The sequence below is a fragment of the Pristiophorus japonicus genome, chromosome 3 (assembly GCF_044704955.1).
Source record: "Pristiophorus japonicus isolate sPriJap1 chromosome 3, sPriJap1.hap1, whole genome shotgun sequence".
NCBI lineage: Eukaryota > Metazoa > Chordata > Chondrichthyes > Pristiophoridae > Pristiophorus > Pristiophorus japonicus.
In genome coordinates, this window is record NC_091979.1 from 151,056,483 (window position 1) to 151,075,798 (window position 19,316).

Sequence of the window (19,316 nt, forward strand, 5' to 3'; positions counted from 1 at the left end):
CATTCTATGATTATTGGATTACAATCATGCCTAGTGAGTTTCAGTCTTCCTTCCCTAAAGACAGGAGAACCCACATGGCAGTACATGCAAGATCACAATATCCAGTGCACACAAGAGTCCCAGGTCACGCTATCATTTTATTAGATATTGGCAGTAAAGGTCTACTCATGATCATTGCAGACACAAGGTCTGCTTAAAGGAGTGACCAGTGATACCGAGCCCAAGAGAATATCTACTGTATATATATGAAATTTGTAACACACCAATGCACAAAAATGCAAGACCATGCAGAGTCCCCATTCTCCTTTCCTCTCATTCTCTCCCTCCATTCACCTATGCTTCTCCCTTCTTCTTTGCCCACATCCTGTCCTTCTCCTGAAACCTGATTCTTTCACTCTTGTTCTTTCTCCGACTTCCTATCTGTCCTTTCTAGACCTTTCTCTTTCTTCTCAATGTCGGAAAGTGTGAGATCATCCACCTTGGGGAAAAAAAACAATAAAAGGGAATATTATTTGAATGGGGAGAAATTACAACATGCTGTGGTGCAGAGGGACCTGGGGGTCCTTGTCCATGAATCCCAAAAGGTTAGTTTGCAGGTGCAGCAGGTAATCAGGAAGGCAAATGGAATGTTGGCCTTCATTGCGAAAGGGATGGAGTACAAAAGCAGGGAGGTGTTGCTGCAACTGTATAAGGTATTGGTAAGGCCGCACCTGGAGTACTGCATGCAGTTTTGGTCACCTTACTTAAGGAAGGATATACTAGCTTTGGAAGGGGTACAGAGACGATTCACTAGGCTGATTCGAGAAATGAGGGGGTTACCTTATGATGATAGATTGAGTAGACTGGGTCTTTACTCCTTGGAGTTCAGAAGGATGAGGGTGATCTTATAGAAACATTTAAAATCATGAAAGGGATAGACAAGATAGAGGCAGAGAGGTTGTTTCCATTGGTGGGGGAGACTAGAACTAGGGGGCACAGCCTCAAAATACGGAGGAGCCAATTTAAAACCGAGTTGAGAAAGAATTTCTTCTCCCAGAGGGTTGTGAATCTGTGGAATTCTCTGCCCAAGGAAGCAGTTGAGGCTGGCTCATTGAATATTTTCAAGTCAAAGATAGATAGATTTTTAAGCAATAAGGGAATTAAGGGTTACGGGGAGAGGGCTGGTAAGTGGAGCTGAGTCCAGGACCAGATCAGCCATGATCTTATTGAATGGCGGAGCAGGCTCGAGGGGCTAGATGGCGTTCTCATGTTCTCATGTTCTCATGTTCTTATGTTCTTATCACCCCCGTTCCTCTGCTCCCCTCTTCTTAAAGTTCACAGTACATCATTAGATAATTTTTTTCAAAAACAGCAGCAAATTTCTCTTGGCATTGACCACGGAAAGCAAGAGGAGGTACTCATTTAGAAGGAAGTGGATCTGGTGTGGCATTTATTACTATAGTTGAGACAATAGACTTTGTAGTAATGGGTTATTGGTTTGGTGAGGATTTAAGAGAGATGTTGTAGGAGTAATTAAATGGGATAGGGAAATGCGTATTGATAAGAAAAAAATTGAGAATTTTTGGCAATAATCGGTAAAGGGGGCACAGTAGTGATGATAAAAAGATAATGAATAGTTCAGGGGCAGAAGAAATAATGAGAATTGAGCAGGCAATTGGAGTAGTATGCATTGGGATACTTAGATTTTGCTTTGGTTCATGGAGGAAAAAAGATAGTTTCAAAAAAGGAATTGGGGAAGTAAATGGAGATAGATGAAAGACTTTCGAGGAAAATGGAACAATAGGAAAAAAATGCTTCAAGAAAAACAATGGCAGTGAGAAGCAGACTTCATTAAAAAAATAAAAGAGGGAAATCGTATTTGAGAACCATAATTCCTATTGTACCTGGTTCCTCACAATGTGTTATTGCCTCCAGTTCTCCTGTTTTATTACAGTCACTCTGTGCATTGCGGTATAGGCAGTTTAACTCTTTCTCAATAGCAGTTCCTCTCACTTTAATTTTAATCATCTTTTTACACTCCTGTTCTATAACACTATTTATTCCCTGGCCAGTTATGTCCTCCTTTAGTTTAGTTTATCTATGCTCACCTTTCCTGTTTCAATTATAGTTAAGTTTATTTCATTTCTTGTCGATCCGTCCCCTCATCTTACTAGTTTAAAGCCTTTGCCACCTCCATACTTACCACTAGGACACTGGTCCCATTCCAGTTCAGGTGGAACCTGTCCCATTGGTGTAGCTCCTTCTTGTCCCAGTACTGCTGTCAGTGCCCCTCGGAGTAAAGGTGTCAAATCTTTATGATTATCAACTAAGTGAAGACTTTCAAAATAATCTAATCTAATCTAATAGCAGTTGTCCAAGAAGATTGATGGAAGAAACAACAATGGTAAAATCTGAAATACTTGAGAATACTCTATGAGCATGATTCTCTATTCATTATAATAGAATACGATTGACATATTTGAGGCTTCAAACTCACTTGTTAAATCATTTTGTTCCACCTCATCCTCTGCTCGTAGGAAAAAAGAAGGCGAAGCTGACTGCCACAATGGCTTGGACCGACTCTGAAAAGTTATATAATAAACATACTGCTAAAAACAGTGTCATTTTCTTTTAGAAACTATTTCCCATTATGGGTGCAATATCTGTTGTGCTTTGGAAAGTTGTTTTTAAATATTTACTACGCAGTTATACCGCTGATAAAAGTTCCCCAATACAATTACTTTTACATGAGTAAACATTGTTATATCGATACTTTAAACAAAGGCTATATTATATATACTTTAACAAATGTACAGTGTTTCAAATCAATGCAATTTAAAGGTACCATTAGTTTAAGTTTCTGCATTTAGCAACCAATATTCATATCTGTGTTTCATCTATAATAGGTTGAAATAATAGGTTGAAATAATTTGAAAAGAAAATTCACGTGTATTATTGTTCACTAAAATAAAAAAATTAAGCCTATTATAGATGCACAGAGAGAGAAAATAATACTATGAGATAACTGTATTGAAAATATTTTGACTTTTTCATAACCATCACAGGTATCAAAATATGTGCATTTCATATCCTATAATTTCTGCAAAAAATATCTTGCATGTCTTACTGGGACACCACTGACTCTCCAGCTATGATATTGTGATAGAGTATGCTCGAGAGATTTTAAAAGGTTTGCAACCTTCACATAACTTTAACCTTTATATAACAACACTGTACACTGTATATACCTAAGAAATGCACACCTTGACCACTGGGGGTGAACTTGTGGGAGACACTCCTCACCTGGTCATCCAGGTATATAAAGGGAGGTCCCACGCAGGGTCATCACTTCTTGGTCCTATGAATAAAGGTACAGGTCACAGAGTGACCTTGCCTCCAGTATGTGCCTCATGTTGATTTGCTGTAATGTGTAAGGACACAAAATTTGGCGATGAGAAACGGGAATCAACGACTCAAGAGAATGGCCACCGGTAGCACGGAGGAACGGTACTGTGTTGGTGAGGACTGGGACAATTAAGTTGAGAGACTCCAGCAGAGGTTTGTCACGAAGGACTGGCTGGGAGCAACAGCGGCTGACAAGCAAAGGGCGCATCTACTGACCAGCTGTGGACCTAAGACATACGCGTTGATGAAAGACATGCTCACACCCGAGAAGCCGGCAGACAAGACCTTTGAGGAGCTCAGCAAACTGATCGGTGAGCACATCAAACCGGCGAGTAGTATACACATGGCCCGACACCGATTCAATACCACCGACGTCGGGAAGGGCAGAGCATACCGGACTTCGTTGCGGACCTTCGGCGCTTGGCCAGCCTCTAAGTTCACAGACACCTGCGGGGGCGGGGGGAGATGTTACGGGATTTCTTCATTGAGGGCATTGGTCATGCTGGGATTTTTAGGAAGCTAATTGAGACCAAGGACTTGACCTCGGAAGCAGTGGCATTGATGGCTCAAACCTTCATAGCGGGGGAGGAGGAAACCAAGATCATATACGCGCGCAACTCTGCTCCCAACGTGGCGATGGAGCAGGGAGTTAACATGGTAAATGCGGCTCAGAACCCCGCAGGCAGGCAAGGGCAATTCGACACCAACCAGGCAGTAACAGACTATAGGGTGGGTCCGCAACAGAGACAGTGGCAGGTTGAACGGATATTTACACCATCACAAGGGACAATACGTCCCGGGATGGGACCATTGACACCCACAAACAGAGTGCTCAAGAGTAATCAAAGAGACAATCAGAGAGGAATGCCTGGTAACAGCTCTTTTGTTCACAACAATCTCAGCTCATGCTGGAGGTGCAGGGGCAAACATGCTGCGAAGACCTGCCGGTTTCAACAATTCATCTACAGAAATTGTAACTTGAGTGAACATTTAGCCAGGATGTGAAGGAAGCCCGGAGCGAGGCTGGTTTACGAAGTGGATGAACCACTAGAGGGGTCTGCAAGGCAGGGTTATGCCGGGGCTACAGCAATGGACGCTGAAGTTCAGCGGGTCCAGGTGGCAAACATCCACAGCTCTTACACAAAAGCGCCATCTATGATGATGAGAGTACTATTAATCGGCATCCCGGTACGCATGGAGCTGGATACAGGAGCCAGCCAGTCACTTATGAGTGTCCAACAATTCAAGAAACTGTAGCCACTCAGAGCTAGCAGACCCAAACTAGAACGTATTGACATGCAATTATGGACGTACACCAAAGAGATCATCCCAGTGCTAGGCAGTGCAATGTTGGTGGTCACACATAACGGATCTCAGAACTGGTTGCCACTCTGGATTATCCCGCGCTTTTGGGGAGGAGCTGGCTAGCCGAGATGAACTGGAAATGGGGGGATGTGCACGCCATTTCATTTGTGGAGCGAAGTTCATGCTCACAGGTCCTACAAAAGTTCGAGTCATTATTTCAACCTGGTGTTGGGACTTTCAAAGGCACCAAAGTAAGGATACGCATCACCCCGAACGCCACACCAGTGCACCACAAAGCCAGAGCTGTGCCATATGTGATGCGGGAGAAAATTGAGTGTGAGTTGGACAGGTTGCTAAGAGAGGGCATAATTTCGCCCGTTGAATTCAGCGACTGGGCAAGCCCCATTGTCCCTGTTCTAAAAACGGATGGCTTGGTCAGGATCTGTGGCGACTACAAGGCCACCATCAACCAAGTGTCCCTTCAGGACCAATACACGCTTCCGAGAGCGGACGATCTTTTTGCCACGCTGGCAGGCGGCAAGCTGTTCACCAAGATGGACCTCACTTCGGCCAACATGACCCAGGAACTGGCCGAAGAATCCAAGCTACTGACCACCATCACCACGCACAAAGGGCTGTTTGTCTACAACAGGTGTCCGTTTGGCATTCGTTCAGCAGCTGCTATCTTTCAGAGGAACATGGAAAGCTTGCTCAAATTCATCACCGGAACAATCGTATTTTAGGACGACATCCTTATCACGGGTCAAGACATCGAGGAACACCTCCACAACCTGGAGGAGGTGGTACGCCGACTGGATAGGCCTGCGACTAAAGAAGTCCAAGTGCGTGTTTTTGGCCCCAGAGGTCGACTTTTTGGGCAGGAGGATCCGGCCCACCGAATCCAAAACGGAGGCGATCCGTCGCGCGCCCAGCAACACATCGGAGTTGCATTCATTTCTGGGACTATTGAACTATTTCTGTAACTTTCTGCCGAACTTAAGCACGTTATTGGAGCCGCTACACGTGCTCCTGCGTAAGGATTGTGATTGGTTTTGGGGGGACTGTCAGGAACAGGCTTTCAATCGGGCACAGAACCTGCTTTGTTCTAATAAGTTATTGACCCTGTACGACCCCTGTAAGAAATTGGTTTCGACATGCAATGCATCATCCTATGGGGTTGGGTGCGTGTTGCAACAGAGTAATGATGAGGGCCAACTCCAACCTGTGGCTTATGCCTCCAGGTCGCTCTCCCAAGCAGAAAGGGGGTATGGGATGGTTGAAAAGGAAGCACTCACATGTGTCTATGGGGTGAAAAAGATGCACCAGTACCTTTTTGGCAGGAGGTTCGAATTAGAAACGGACCACAAGCCGTTAACATCCCTGTTGTCCGACAGCAAAGCTGTCAATGCCAATACATCAGCTCGCATAAAGCGATGGGCTCTCACGCTGGCTGCGTATGACCACACCATACGGCACCAGCCAGGCACCGAAAATTGCGCTGACGTGCTCAGCAGGCTTCCACTGGCCACCACTGAGGGGGCAGCGGAGCAAAGCGCGGAGATGGTCATGGCTGTCGATGCCTTTGACAGTGCAGGCTCCTCCATCACAGCCCACCAGATCAAAACTGGACAAACAGAGATCCCCTCCTATCTCTGATTAAGAAATGTGTCCTGACTGTGGGATTGGGCGCCTGCACACGGAGCATGCCCTGAAGAGGTCAGAACGTTTCACAGACGGATGGATGAACTCTCCATCCAAGCCGACTGCATACTATGGGGCAGCCGGATAGTCATGCCCCAGAGGGCTAGGGAAGCATTCATCAGGGAACTCCACAGCGAGCACCCAGGCATCGTGCTTATGAAGGTCATTGCCCGGTCACTTGTATGGTGGCCGGGAATTGATGCAGACCTGGAACACTGTGTTCGCAGGTGCACGACGTGTGCCCAGCTGGGCAATGCCCCCAGGGAGGCCCCACTCAGCCCGTGGCCCTGGCCCACCAAGCCATGGTCACGTATTCACGTAGATTACGCGGGCCCGTTCATGGGAAAAATGTTCCTCATTGTTGTTGATGCGTACTCGAAATGGATCGAGTGCATCATATTGAATTCATGCATGACATCCACCACAGTGGAGAGTCTGCGTGCAGTCTTTGCGACCCACGGCTTGCCGGACATCCTAGTTAGCGACAACGGCCCGTGTTTCACTAGCTATGAATTCCGGGAGTTCATGTCGGGTAATGGCATCAAACATGTCAGGACAGCGCCGTTCAAGCCGGCTTCCAATGGCCAGGCGGAACCTGCGGTCCAAATCATAAAGCAAGGCATGCTCCGGATTCAAGGACCCTCCCTTCAATACTGTCTATCGCGCCTCCTGCTGGCCTACAGGTCCCGACCGCACTAGCTCACGGGAGTCCCGCCAGCGGAACTACTCATGAAACATACACTAAAAACTCGGCAGTCCCTCATTCATCCAGTCTTGTCAGACATGGTTGAGGGCAAGCGCCAGTCCAAAAATGAGTGCCACGACCGCAACTCAAAGGGGAGATGGATAGAAATCAATGACCCTGTATTTGTTCTTAATCACGCTGTGGGGCCCAAGTGGCTCGCGGGCACTGTAATTGGTAAAGAGGGGAACAGGATCATAGTGGTCAGACTCAACAATGGGCAGATATGCCGCAAGCATCTAGACCAAGTAAAAAAAAGTTTCAGCATGGACACTGAGGAAAATGATGAGATGCTGCCCACACCACTGCCAGTGAACGAGCAACAAGAACAGTCAGCAGCATGCGCAATCCCTGCGGTCAGCCTGGACGAGCCGGAATCACCACAGGTGACAAAGACGCATAACAAGGCTCAACAACCAGAGCCCCAACTGCGGCGCTCCACGAGAGAGCGTCGATCGCCTGAAAGACTCAATCTTTGACCCAAAGACGTTTGGGGGGGGGGGGGGGGGGGGTGATGTCATGTTTGTAACCTTCACACAACTGTAACCTTTATGTAACAACACTGTACACTGTATACACCTGAGAAATGCACACCTTGACCACTGGGGGTGAACTTGTGGGAGACACTCCTCACCTGGTCATCCAGGTATATAAAGAGAGGTCCCACGCAGGATCACCACTTCTTGGTCCTGTGAATAAAGGTACAGGTCACAGAGTGACCTTATCTCCAGTATGTGCCTCATGTTGATTTGCTGTAGTGTGTAAGGACACAACAGTTTGTTTTGGTATACGGGAAAAGCAAGATAGCGTGGTTGCGCCAAAGACAATGGGAGACGGAGGATGGACACAGCAATGGTCCCAGACAGATACAAAGGGAGTGCAATGTAGCACAGGGTGACAGTATAACCCCAAGCCTCAGTGTAAGACTAGCAAAACAAAGCAAAGAAAGATGCATCAGTTATAAAACATAACTGGTCGAAACATAACTGCACAAAAATAACAGCGTGTTAACGATGCACATTGCTGATAATCCGCAAATTGGCGAGTAAATTCAGTGGATTAAGAGATATGCCGATTTGCTGATCGATTTAGGTCTCCTGCTGTTTGCTTCGCACAAGTGGCATCTCGCTCTTTGCCTCCCCATTATTTTTAAGAACTTGCTGAATTTGCACATTAATTATCCATTAAACTCACCGCAGAAAGTTAAGACTTGTAATTAAGAGCAGAAGTCTCCTTTTAACAACTTGATAATTGTTCATGCAATGCCAATCAACCTCTTTGGTCCAGAAAGAAACAATTTAAACTATTCAATCTCATTCCTGTATGTAGTCAATTCTTCTTAAAGATTGTTAAAATTTAAAATGTTTACATTTTTTTTCTTACTTTTATTTCTGTCTCTTTTTCTCTCTCTCTCTCTCTTAATCCAATCTTTCCTTCCCTCTCTTTATTTCTTTCTTTACCTGATTTGACTAATTCATTCTCTCGAATTCACCTTCCTTCTCTGTCGTTCTTTTGGTTCTTTCTCAATCTTTAAATTACATTGGTTAAGGGACACTCTGTTGGTCCTGCCATTCGCTAAGGTCCAAGATGTCCCTTTATCTTGTCCAGGCCATTATCAGCTCACACTTCCAGCAAGTAATGACACAAATTTTTCGAGCTGAATAGTGCAGGAAAAAATCTAATGGCATAAGTCGCGGAATGCCTCGCTTCAGCAAGATTTGGCCCATTAATGTAACAAGGCACTATCATTAGGTCTTTTTTAACCATTCCTCTAAAGCGTTGAACTTATTTTAAATTTTTCTGCCCATTACACCTCTCTCCATTTCTTCCTGAAGTCAAGAAAATGTATGGGTGAGAAATTTATGATGTATCTATGGCACTTCATCAAAAGAGTTCCCTGAATTGACTTTTTGGGGCTACAAATACTACATTTCAATTATTTTCATAGTTGAATATGTACTGCAATCATTGCAAATAGAATCTGCCATCATGAGCCATGACTTATTTAACTATCTTCACCTGTAACTCACGATATGTATTTGGGTGTCATCATGATACAAATTTAATTAAGAGGATTGGATGGCGTGATAAACTGCAAGAGTCAACCCCAAGGAAATTAAAATGGTCATCAGACTCCAAGTTTAAATTGTTTCCTTGAAAGCACTTCATGTGTAATATCTGTTTTTAATTGCTGATAAGTTTATTCCATTTTGCTCCACTTTTTTTGCTGGCAACAGCTAACTATATGGTTATACTGTCCAAGTGCTCCTGGTCATTGATGCATGATAACAATCACACTGAAAGATTATAAATGTGATGCTCTGCTTCAATATTATTGAAAAATAATTTGCCATTATGTTCCACATCCAGAATATGTTACATTGTATTTGACTTTTATCTACAGATACATTACCGCAGGTAATTGGGGTAAAAATGAGACTGCATTCCTAGGCAGCTTTCCTTTATTGTGGGTCTGTAAAAAGCAAAAAAAGCAAATTATTAGCTTCAAGTGATTATATTTTATGTACTACACTAATACAAAATCAGATAGTTCATCTTCACAGAAGATTAAATGTACAATAAATGATGTAGCATCAAAAATAAACAAAAGGGAAAAGACTCTGCAGCAGAAGAGTCAGACAACATCCTTAATCTCTGGGAACCTGAGGATTGATTTCAATAAGCAGTGCCCTATATTGGCAACTCACATTCAGTTTCAGTGGGCTAGCCCAGTTTAAAAAAGCTCAGCACTGATGAAAGGAAGAACAAAAGAAAGAATGAAAGATGGAATAAACTTGCGTTTGTACAGAATCTTTCATATTCTCGGGACATCCCTACATGCTTCACTGCCAATTCAATATTCTGAAGCATAGTCACTGTGGGAAAATGCAGCAGCCAATTTGCACACAGCAATGCCTCACAAACAGCAATGAGATAAATGGCCAGCTATTTGTTTATGGTGTATTGGTTGAGGGATAAATGTTGGCCAGGACACCCGGGGAGACACCTAGGGGCTAAAATTGCCCCTTTCGTTAAGGCCTCAGTTATGTCTAATGCACTTATCAATGACTCCACAAGGCAATGTGTTGTACTCAAACTGAAGTGACCTTGGTCCTTTATTTGTAACTCCTGGGTGAGGCACAAGCATGATGGGTAGCCATTGATACTGGGCCGTGCACACCAATGGAGGTGACCCTCAGGTCTCCCACCGCAGTGCCCTCTGATGGACAGCCTCTGCCACAGGGGCAGGAAATCCCAGTCTCCACCAGTTGCACCCTCTAGTGGTGCGAGCATAGTATATACACAGTGTAAACCTCATTGATAGTACATCAGGTAACAAGTCTCCATCTTATGCAACTATACAGTGACTACACAGAGAGTGCATCTATAGTCTGCATTTCTAACATCACTCTTCCCCCAAGTCCTTTGTGCCAATTACCTTTGCACTATGTGCTCTGGCTTAGCTCTCCCCAGACTTAAGTGCCAATAGCCCTTGCACCTTGGCTGTGCTTTGGCTTGGCTCTCTCCCTGTTAACACCCTTTTGCCACAATGTTGGGTAGTGGTTACCAGTTTGGATGGTTTGATGATGCAGTGGAGGTTCCAGTGGGTTCTGGGTGTGATCTATGTGTGCGTCCACATTTAAGGAGCTAGGAGCTAAATTAAAAAGTAGGACCTCAAAAGTAGTAATCTCGGGATTGCTACCAGTGCCACGTGCTAGTCAGAGTAGGAATCGCAGGATAGCGCAGATGAATACGTGGCTTGAGCAGTGGTGAAGCAGGGAGGGATTCAAATTCCTGGGGTATTGGAACCGGTTCTGGGGGAGGTGGGACGAGTACAAACCGGACGGTCTGCACCTGGGCAGGACCGGAACCAATGTCCTAGGGGGAGTGTTTGCTAGTGCTGTTGGGGAGGAGTTAAACTAATATGGCAGGGGGATGGGAACCAATGCAGGGAGACAGAGGGAAACAAAAAGGAGACAAAAGCAAAAGGCAGAAAGGAGATGAGGAAAAGTGGAGGGCAGAGAAACCCAAGGCGAAGAACAAAAAGGGCCACTGTACAGCTAAATTCTAAAAGGACAAAGGGTGTTAAAAAAACAAGCCTGAAGGCTTTGTGTCTTAATGCAAGGAGTATCCGTAATAAGGTGGATGAATTAACTGTGCAAATAGATGTTAACAAATATGATGTGATCGGGATGATCAGGGCTGGGAACTCAACATCCAGGGGTACTCAACATTCAGGAAGGATAGAATAAAAGGAAGAGGAGGTGGAATAGCATTGCTGGTTAAAGAGGAGATTAATGCAATAGTTAGGAAGGACATTAACTTGGATGATGTGGAATCTATATGGGTAGAGCTGCAGAACACCAAAGGGCAAAAAACGTTAGTGGGAGTTGTGTACAGACCTCCAAACAGTAGTAGTTATGTTGGGGAGGGCATCAAACAGGAAATTAGGGGTGCATGCAATAAAGGTGCAGCAGTTATAATGGGTGACTTTAATATGCACATAGATTGGGCTAACCAAACTGGAAGCAATACGGTAGAGGAGGATTTCCTGGAGTGCATAAGGGATGGTTTTCTAGACCAATATGTCGAGGAACCAACTAGGGGGGAGGCCATCTTAGACTGGGTGTTGTGTAATGAGAGAGGATTAATTAGCAATCTCGTTGTGCGAGGCCCCTTGGGGAAGAGTGACCATAATATGGTGGAATTCTGCAATAGGATGGAGAATGAAACAGTTAATTCAGAGACCATGGTCCAGAACTTAAAGAAGGGTAACTTTGAAGGTATGAGGCGTGAATTCTCTAGGATAGATTGGCAAATGATACTTAAGGGGTTGACTGTGGATGGGCAATGGCAGACATTTAGAGACCGCATGGATGAAATACAACAATTGTACATTCCTGTCTGGCGTAAAAATAAAAAAGGGAAGGTGGCTCAACCGTGGCTATCAAGGGAAATCAGGGATAGTATTAAAGCCAAGGAAGTGGCATACAAATTGGCCAGAAATAGCAGCGAACCTGGGGACTGGGAGAAATTTAGAACTCAGCAGAGGAGGACAAAGGGTTTGATTAGGGCAGGGAAAATGGAGTACGAGAAAAAGCTTGCAGGGAACATTAAGACGGAGTGCAAAAGTTTCTATAGCTATGTAAAGAGAAAAAGGTTAGTAAAGACAAACAAAGGTCCCCTGCAGTCAGAATCAGGGGAAGTCATAACGGGGAACAAAGAAATGGCAGACCAATTGAACAAGTACTTTGGTTCGGTATTCACTAAGGAGGACACAAACAACCTTCCGGTTATAAAAGGGGTCAGAGGGTCTAGTAAGGAGGAGGAACTGAGGGAAATCCTTATTAGTCGGGAAATTGTGTTGGGGAAATTGATGGGATTGAAGGCCGATAAATCCCCAGGGCCTAATGGACTGCATCCCAGAGTACTTAAGGAGGTGGCCTTGGAAATAGCGGATGCATTGACAGTCATTTTCCAACATTCCATTGACTCTGGATCAGTTCCTATCGAGTGGAGGGTAGCCAATGTAACCCCACTTTTTAAAAAAGGAGGGAGAGAGAAAACAGGGAATTATAGACCGGTCAGCCTGACATCGGTAGTGGGTAAAATGAAGGAATCAATTATTAAAGATGTCATAGCAGTGCATTTGGAAAGAGGTGACATTATAGGTCCAAGTCAGCATGGATTTGTGAAAGGGAAATCATGCTTGACAAATCTTCTAGAATTTTTTGAGGATGTTTCCAGTAGAGTGGACAAGGGAGAACCAGTTGATGTGGTATATTTGGACTTTCAGAAGGCTTTCGACAAGGTCCCACACAAGAGATTAATGTGCAAAGTTAAAGCACATGGGATTGGGGGTAGTGTGCTGACGTGGTTTGAGAACTTGTTGTCAGACAGGAAGCAAAGAGTAGGAGTAAATGGGTACTTTTCAGAATGGCAGGCAGTGACTAGTGGGGTACCGCAAGGTTCTGTGCTGGGGCCTCAGCTGTTTACACTGTACATTAATGATTTAGACGAGGGGATTAAATGTAGTATCACCAAATTTGCGGATGACACTAAGTTGGGTGGCAGTGTGAGCTGCGAGGAGGATGCTATGAGGCTGCAGAGTGACTTGGATAGGTTAGGTGAGTGGGCAAATGCATGGCAGATGAAGTATAATGTGGATAAATGTGAGGTTATCCACTTTGGTGGTAAAAACAGAGTGACAGACTATTATCTGAATGGTGACAGATTAGGAAAAGGGAAGGTGCAACGAGACCTGGGTGTCATGGTACATCAGTCATTGAAGGTTGGCATGCAGGTACAGCAGGCGGTTAAGAAAGCAAATGGCATGTTGGCCTTCATAGCGAGGGGATTTGAGTACAGGGGCAGGGAGGTGTTGCTACAGTTGTACAGGGCCTTGGAGAGGCCACACCTGGAGTATTGTGTACAGTTTTGGTCTCCTAACTTGAGGAAGGACATTCTTGCTATTGAGGGAGTGCAGCAAAGATTCACCAGACTGATTCCCGGGATGGTGAGACTGACCTATCAAGAAAGACTGGATCAACTGGGCTTGTATTCACTGGAGTTCAGAAGAATAAGAGGGGACCTCATAGAAACGTTTAAAATTCTGACGGGTTTAGACAGGTTAGATGCAGGAAGAATGTTCCCAATGTTGGGGAAGTCCAGAACCAGGGGTCACAGTCTAAGGATAAGGGGTAAGCCATTTAGGACAGAGATGAGGAGAAACTTCTTCACCCAGAGAGTGGTGAACCTGTGGAATTCTCTACCACAGAAAATAGTTGAGGCCAATTCACTAAATATATTCAAAAGGGAGTTAGATGAAGTCCTTACTACTAGGGGGATCAAGGGTTATGGCGAGAAAGCAGGAAGGGGATACTGAAGTTGCATGTTCAGCCATGAACTCATTGAATGGCGGTGCAGGCTAGAAGGGCCGAATGGCCTACTGCTGCACCTATTTTTCTATGTTTCTATGTCCATGGCTACATAGATCCATTTCCCTGCCCCCTGCCCCCCGCCCCCCACCCGACAGCGAGATCATGCAGCAGGCCCGTTACATTAACATACAGGATCGGACACAATGCAAGTACAAAGAAAGGAAGTTACAGTTTGTATCGCGACACCTTGGTTCAGTGACTTACATTCGTTACGTTTTGCGGTCTTGCGCCAGGATTGGCTAGATTGCATTCATGGTTCAGTCATGGTAGTACTGAGGTAGCAGTACAGGTATGCGAGGACGCAGGTTCCAGAGCAACCAGATGGGGTCCTAGTCATCTGATTGCAGCGCTGCGCCCCCTGCTTGCGGGGTGGGCTTGGTTCGCCCACCTAGCCAGGACTCCGGGCCTTTGCCGTTATCTAGTGTTGGGCAGAGCCACAGATGTGTGTGGATTCTCTGTCCTCCTTTGAGGGCTGCAGAATCTTCTGCCTGCTCTCTAATGATGTTGAGAACCTGGATGTTCCAAGTCCCGTTTGGGGAACTCACTGGTTCTGCCTTTCACTCCGGACATGGCCAAGGTAGCGACTGTATCTGGGGGTTGCACCGTCTCCAACTGGGTGGTGGGCAATGGCGGCCGACTGTGCATACTGCCGTTTTCGTTTCCAGGTCCGTAGCAAATAGTGCCATCGGGTGCCTGCAGCGTGGGATGGACGAATTAACTGCGCTGATAACTGTTAACGGATGATGTAATTGGCATCACGGAGACATGGCTCCAGGATGACCAAGGCTGGGAACTCAACATCCAGGGGTATTCCACATTTAGGAAGGATAGACAGAAAGGAAAAGGAGATGCGGTAGCGTTGCTGGTTAAAGAGGAAATTAACGCAATAGTAAGGAAGGACATTAGCTTGGTTGATGTGGAATCGGTATGGGTGGAGCTAAGGAATATCAAAGGGCAGAAAACGCTAGTGGGAGTTATGTACAGACCACCAAATAGCAGTAGTGAGGTTGGGGACAGCATCAAACAAGAAATTAGGGATGTGTGCAATAAAGGTACTGCAGTTATCATGGGCGACTTTAATCTACATGTTGATTGGGCTAACAAAACTGGTAGCAATGCGGGTGGAGGAGGATTTCCTGGAGTGTATTCGGGATGGCTTTCTAGACCAATATGTCGAGCAACCAACTAGAGAGCTGGCCATCCTAGACTGGGTGATGTGTAATGAGAAAGGGACTAATTAGCAATCTTGTTGTGTGAGGACCCTTGTGGAAGAGTGACCATAATATGGTAGAATTCTTTATTAAGATAGAGAGTGACACAGTTAATTCAGAGACTAGGGTCCTGAACTTAAGGAAAGGTAACTTCGATGGTATGAGACGTGAATTGGCTAGAATAGACTGGCGAGTGATACTTAAAGGTTTGACGGTGGATAGGCAATGGCAAACATTTAAAAGGTCACATGGATGAATTTCAACAATTGTACATCCCTGTCTGGAGTAAAAATAAAACGGGGAAGGTGGCTCAACCGTGGCGAACAAGGGAAATTAATGATAGTGTTAAATACAAGGAAGAGGCATATAAATTGGCCAGAAAAAGCTGCAAACCTGAGGACTGGGAGAAATTTAGAACTCAGCAGAGGAGGACAAAGGGTTTAATTAGGAGGGGGGAAATAGAGCATGAAAGGAAGCTTGCAGGAACATAAAAACTGACTGCAAAAGCTTCTATAGATATCTGAAGAGAAAAAGAATTAGTAAAGGCAAACGTAGGGCCCTTGCAGTCAGATTCAGGTGAATTTATAATGGGGAACAAAGAAATGGCGGACCAGATAAACAAATACTTTGGTTCGGTCTTCACGAAGGAAGACACAAATAACCTTTCGGAAATACGATGGGACCGAGGGTCTAGTGAGAAGGAGGAACTGAAGGAAATCCTTATTAGGCGGGAAATTGTGTTAGGGAAATTGATGGGATTGAAGGACGATAAATCCCTGGGGCCTGATAGTCTGCATCCCAGAGTACTTAAAGAAGTGGCCCTAGAAATAGTGGATGCATTGGTGACTATTTTCCAATAGCACGCATTTGGAAATAGCAGCACATTTAGAAAGCAGTGACAGGATCGGTCCAAGTCAGCATGGATTTATGAAAGGGAAATCATGCTTGACGAATCTTCTGGAATTTTTTGAGGATGTAACAAGCAGAGTGGACAAGGGAGAACCAGTGGATGTGGTGTATTTGAACTTTCAAAAGGCTTTTGACAAGGTCCCGCACAAGAGATTGGTGTGCAAAATTAAAGCGCATGGTATTGGGGGTAATGTACAGACATGGATAGAGAAGTGGTTGACAGACAGGAAGCAGAGAGTCAGGATAAATGGGTGCTTTTCAGAATGGCAGGCAGTGACTAGTGGAGTGTCGCAGAGCTCAGTGCTGGGAACCCAGCTCTTTACAATATACATCAATGATTTAGATGAAGGAATTGAGTGTAATATCTCCAAGTTTGCAGATGACACTAAACTGGGTGGCGGTGAGAGCTGTGAGGAGAACGCGAAGATGCTGCAGGGTGACTTGGTCAGGTTAGGTGAGTGGGCAAATGCATGGCAGATGCAGTATAATGTGGATAAATGTGAGGTTATCCATTTTGGGGGCAAAAACACGAAGGCAGAATATTATCTGAATGGCGGCAGATTAGGAAAAGGGAGGTGCAACGAGACCTGTCATGGTTCATCAGTCATTCAAAGTTGGAATGCAGGTACAGCAGGCGGTGAAGGCGGCAAATGCTATGTTGGCCTTCATAGCTAGGGGATTTGAGTATAGGAGCAGGGAGGTCTTACTGCAGTTGTACAGAGCCCTAGTGAGGCCTCACCTGGAATATTGTGTTCAGTTTTGGTCTCCTAATCTGAGGAAGGATGTTCTTGCTATTGAGGGAGTGCAGCGAAGGTTCACCAGACTGATTCCCGGGATGACAGGACTGACATATGAGGAGAGACTGGATCGACTGGGCCTATATTCACTGGAGTTTGGAAGGATGAGAGGGGATCTCATAGAAACATATAAAATTCTGATGGGACTGGATAGGTTAGATGCAGGAAGAATGTTCCCAATGTGGGGGAAGTCCAGAACCAGGGGACATAGTCTAAGGATAAGGGGTAAGCCATTTAGGACTGAGATGAGGCGAAACTTCTTCAATCAGAGAGTTGTTAACCTGTGGAATTCCCTACCGCAGAGAGTTGTTGATGCCAGTTCATTGGATATATTCAAGAGGGAGTTAGATATGGCCCTTACGGCTAAAGGGATCAAGGGGTATGGAAAGAAAGCTGGAAAGGAGTACTGAGGTGAATGATCAGCCATGATCTTATTGAATTGTGGTGCAGGCTCAAAGGGCCGAATGGCCTATTCCTGCACCTATTTTCTATGTTTCTATGTACTCAATGTCATACGTATACTCTGTCAAAATCAAAGCCCATCTCTGCATTCAGGCTGCAGCTAATGTTGGAACTGAGAACTTTGGATGGAGTGCTGTCCGGGACTTATGGTCAGTAACTGTGGTAAACTTATGACCAAACAAGTATTTGTGAAACATCTTGACCCCAAAAATCAAAGTCAAAGCTTCCCTTTCGATCTGTGCATAATTCCGCTCACTGGCACCGAGAGTTCGAGAAGCAAAAGCAATTGGTTTCTCCTCGCCACTATCTGTACCTGAGAGATCACTACCCCAACTCTGTGCAGAGAGGTGTCACATGCTAGCTTGATCTCCTTAGAAACGTCAGTCAACCAACATGGTATTCTCTACTAACTGGCCTTTACACTCTTTGCTGTGTTGTATTCTTCTGACCACTTCCAAGGGACCTGTTTTCTCAACAACTCACTCAGTGGATGTAACATGTAGCCAAATTTGGGAGGAACTTTGCATAATAATTCAAAAGACCCAAAAATGATTGAAGTTAGAGACATTCTTGAGAATGGGTGCATTTCTGATTTCATCCAGCTTTCCTTTGGTTGGATGTAAACCATCTTTGTCTACTCTGTGCTATTAAGTACTAAGTACTCCACTGAGTTTTGAAACATCTCACACTTGTGCGCAGTCACTTGTACTCCGTGCTTCCCCAGCTTTTGAACACTTCATTCAACACACTTATCATGGATTTACCTGATTGATGCTGAAATGAGTATGTCATCTCAATAACATACTACCCCTTTGATACCTTGCAAAATTTGGTCCATCACCTGCTGGAATATGTCGGGGGTGGAAGACTCTCCAAATGGTAACCTATTGAACTAGGCCTAGATGAATATTTATAATCAAGCATGACTTGGACTTTTCATCTAATTGAAGTTGTGGGTAGGCATTTGTTTGAACTAACTTTGAAAAGATCTGACCACCTGTCAGTGTTGTGAATAAATCTTCCTCATTTTGGTAATGTATTGGATAAATTACCCTTTAGAACCTGGTTCACGGTTACCTTATAATCACCACACATCCTTACGCGCCATCTGACTTGGGTACAACAACATGGGTGTAGACTAATTACTCGGACCTACCTATGAGATTATGGCCCTACGGGCGTGTACGTGGTGTGCACGTGCCTGTAGGTGCCCCGCAAGTTCCGGGTTTAGGCATGCGAAACGCATGCGCCTAAACCCATAACTTGCGATATGTCAAGAATTCTCTTGATTGGTAGAGAGTTGGGCTATGTGTTAATGTATTTTTCAAAAAATTAAATTTTTGTTTTTAATTAATTAAATTCCATTTTGATTAATTTAAAATGTGTGATATTTCAAAAAAAATATTTTAAGTGTTCGTGTGTTTTTTGGGGTATTCCCATTCATACTTATGCTGATTCATCACAAGTATGAATGGGAATACCCCGACTTTGATTAGTTGGGCCGGCCCACGTGATCCCCGGACGTGTACGAAGTGCCTATGTCACTTAGCCTCGAGCACATAGGCATCTAAGCAGGCCTTCGCGTGGAGGCCCAGGACCACAAGTCTCCGAACCTCCCAGACCACCAAGTAAGTTTGTAAAAAAAATTCAGGTCGGAAGTGTTATGTCTTTAGATGCTCTGGTAATGACTCCACGAGGCAATGTATTGTACTTGAAGTGTAGTGACCTTAGTCCATTTAATGTAACTCCGAAGCTGGGAAGTTGCCTCTGGATCCGATTTTCTTCCTCTGGAGTCCTGCCACTGGAGCCTGGAAGGTGCGTTCGAGTCATCTCAGCTGGATCATCTCCACACAGTCGTGCTGAG

The 19,316-nt window shown here is 44.8% G+C and overlaps 1 protein-coding gene across 3 annotated transcripts in view; it reads right to left on the reverse strand.

The window, feature by feature from the left end:
• The window catches only part of dnah7 (dynein, axonemal, heavy chain 7), a 1,084,136-nt gene that overhangs the window by 1,028,035 nt on the left and 36,785 nt on the right, over positions 1-19,316 (reverse strand). For all 3 annotated transcript variants that reach the window (XM_070875892.1, XM_070875893.1, XM_070875894.1), the window contains exons 2-3: positions 9,546-9,605; positions 2,477-2,561 (exon numbers count right to left, since the gene is read on the reverse strand). In XM_070875892.1, the coding sequence (XP_070731993.1) occupies positions 2,477-2,561; positions 9,546-9,605 (145 nt within the window). The remainder of the gene's footprint in view (positions 1-2,476; positions 2,562-9,545; positions 9,606-19,316) is intronic.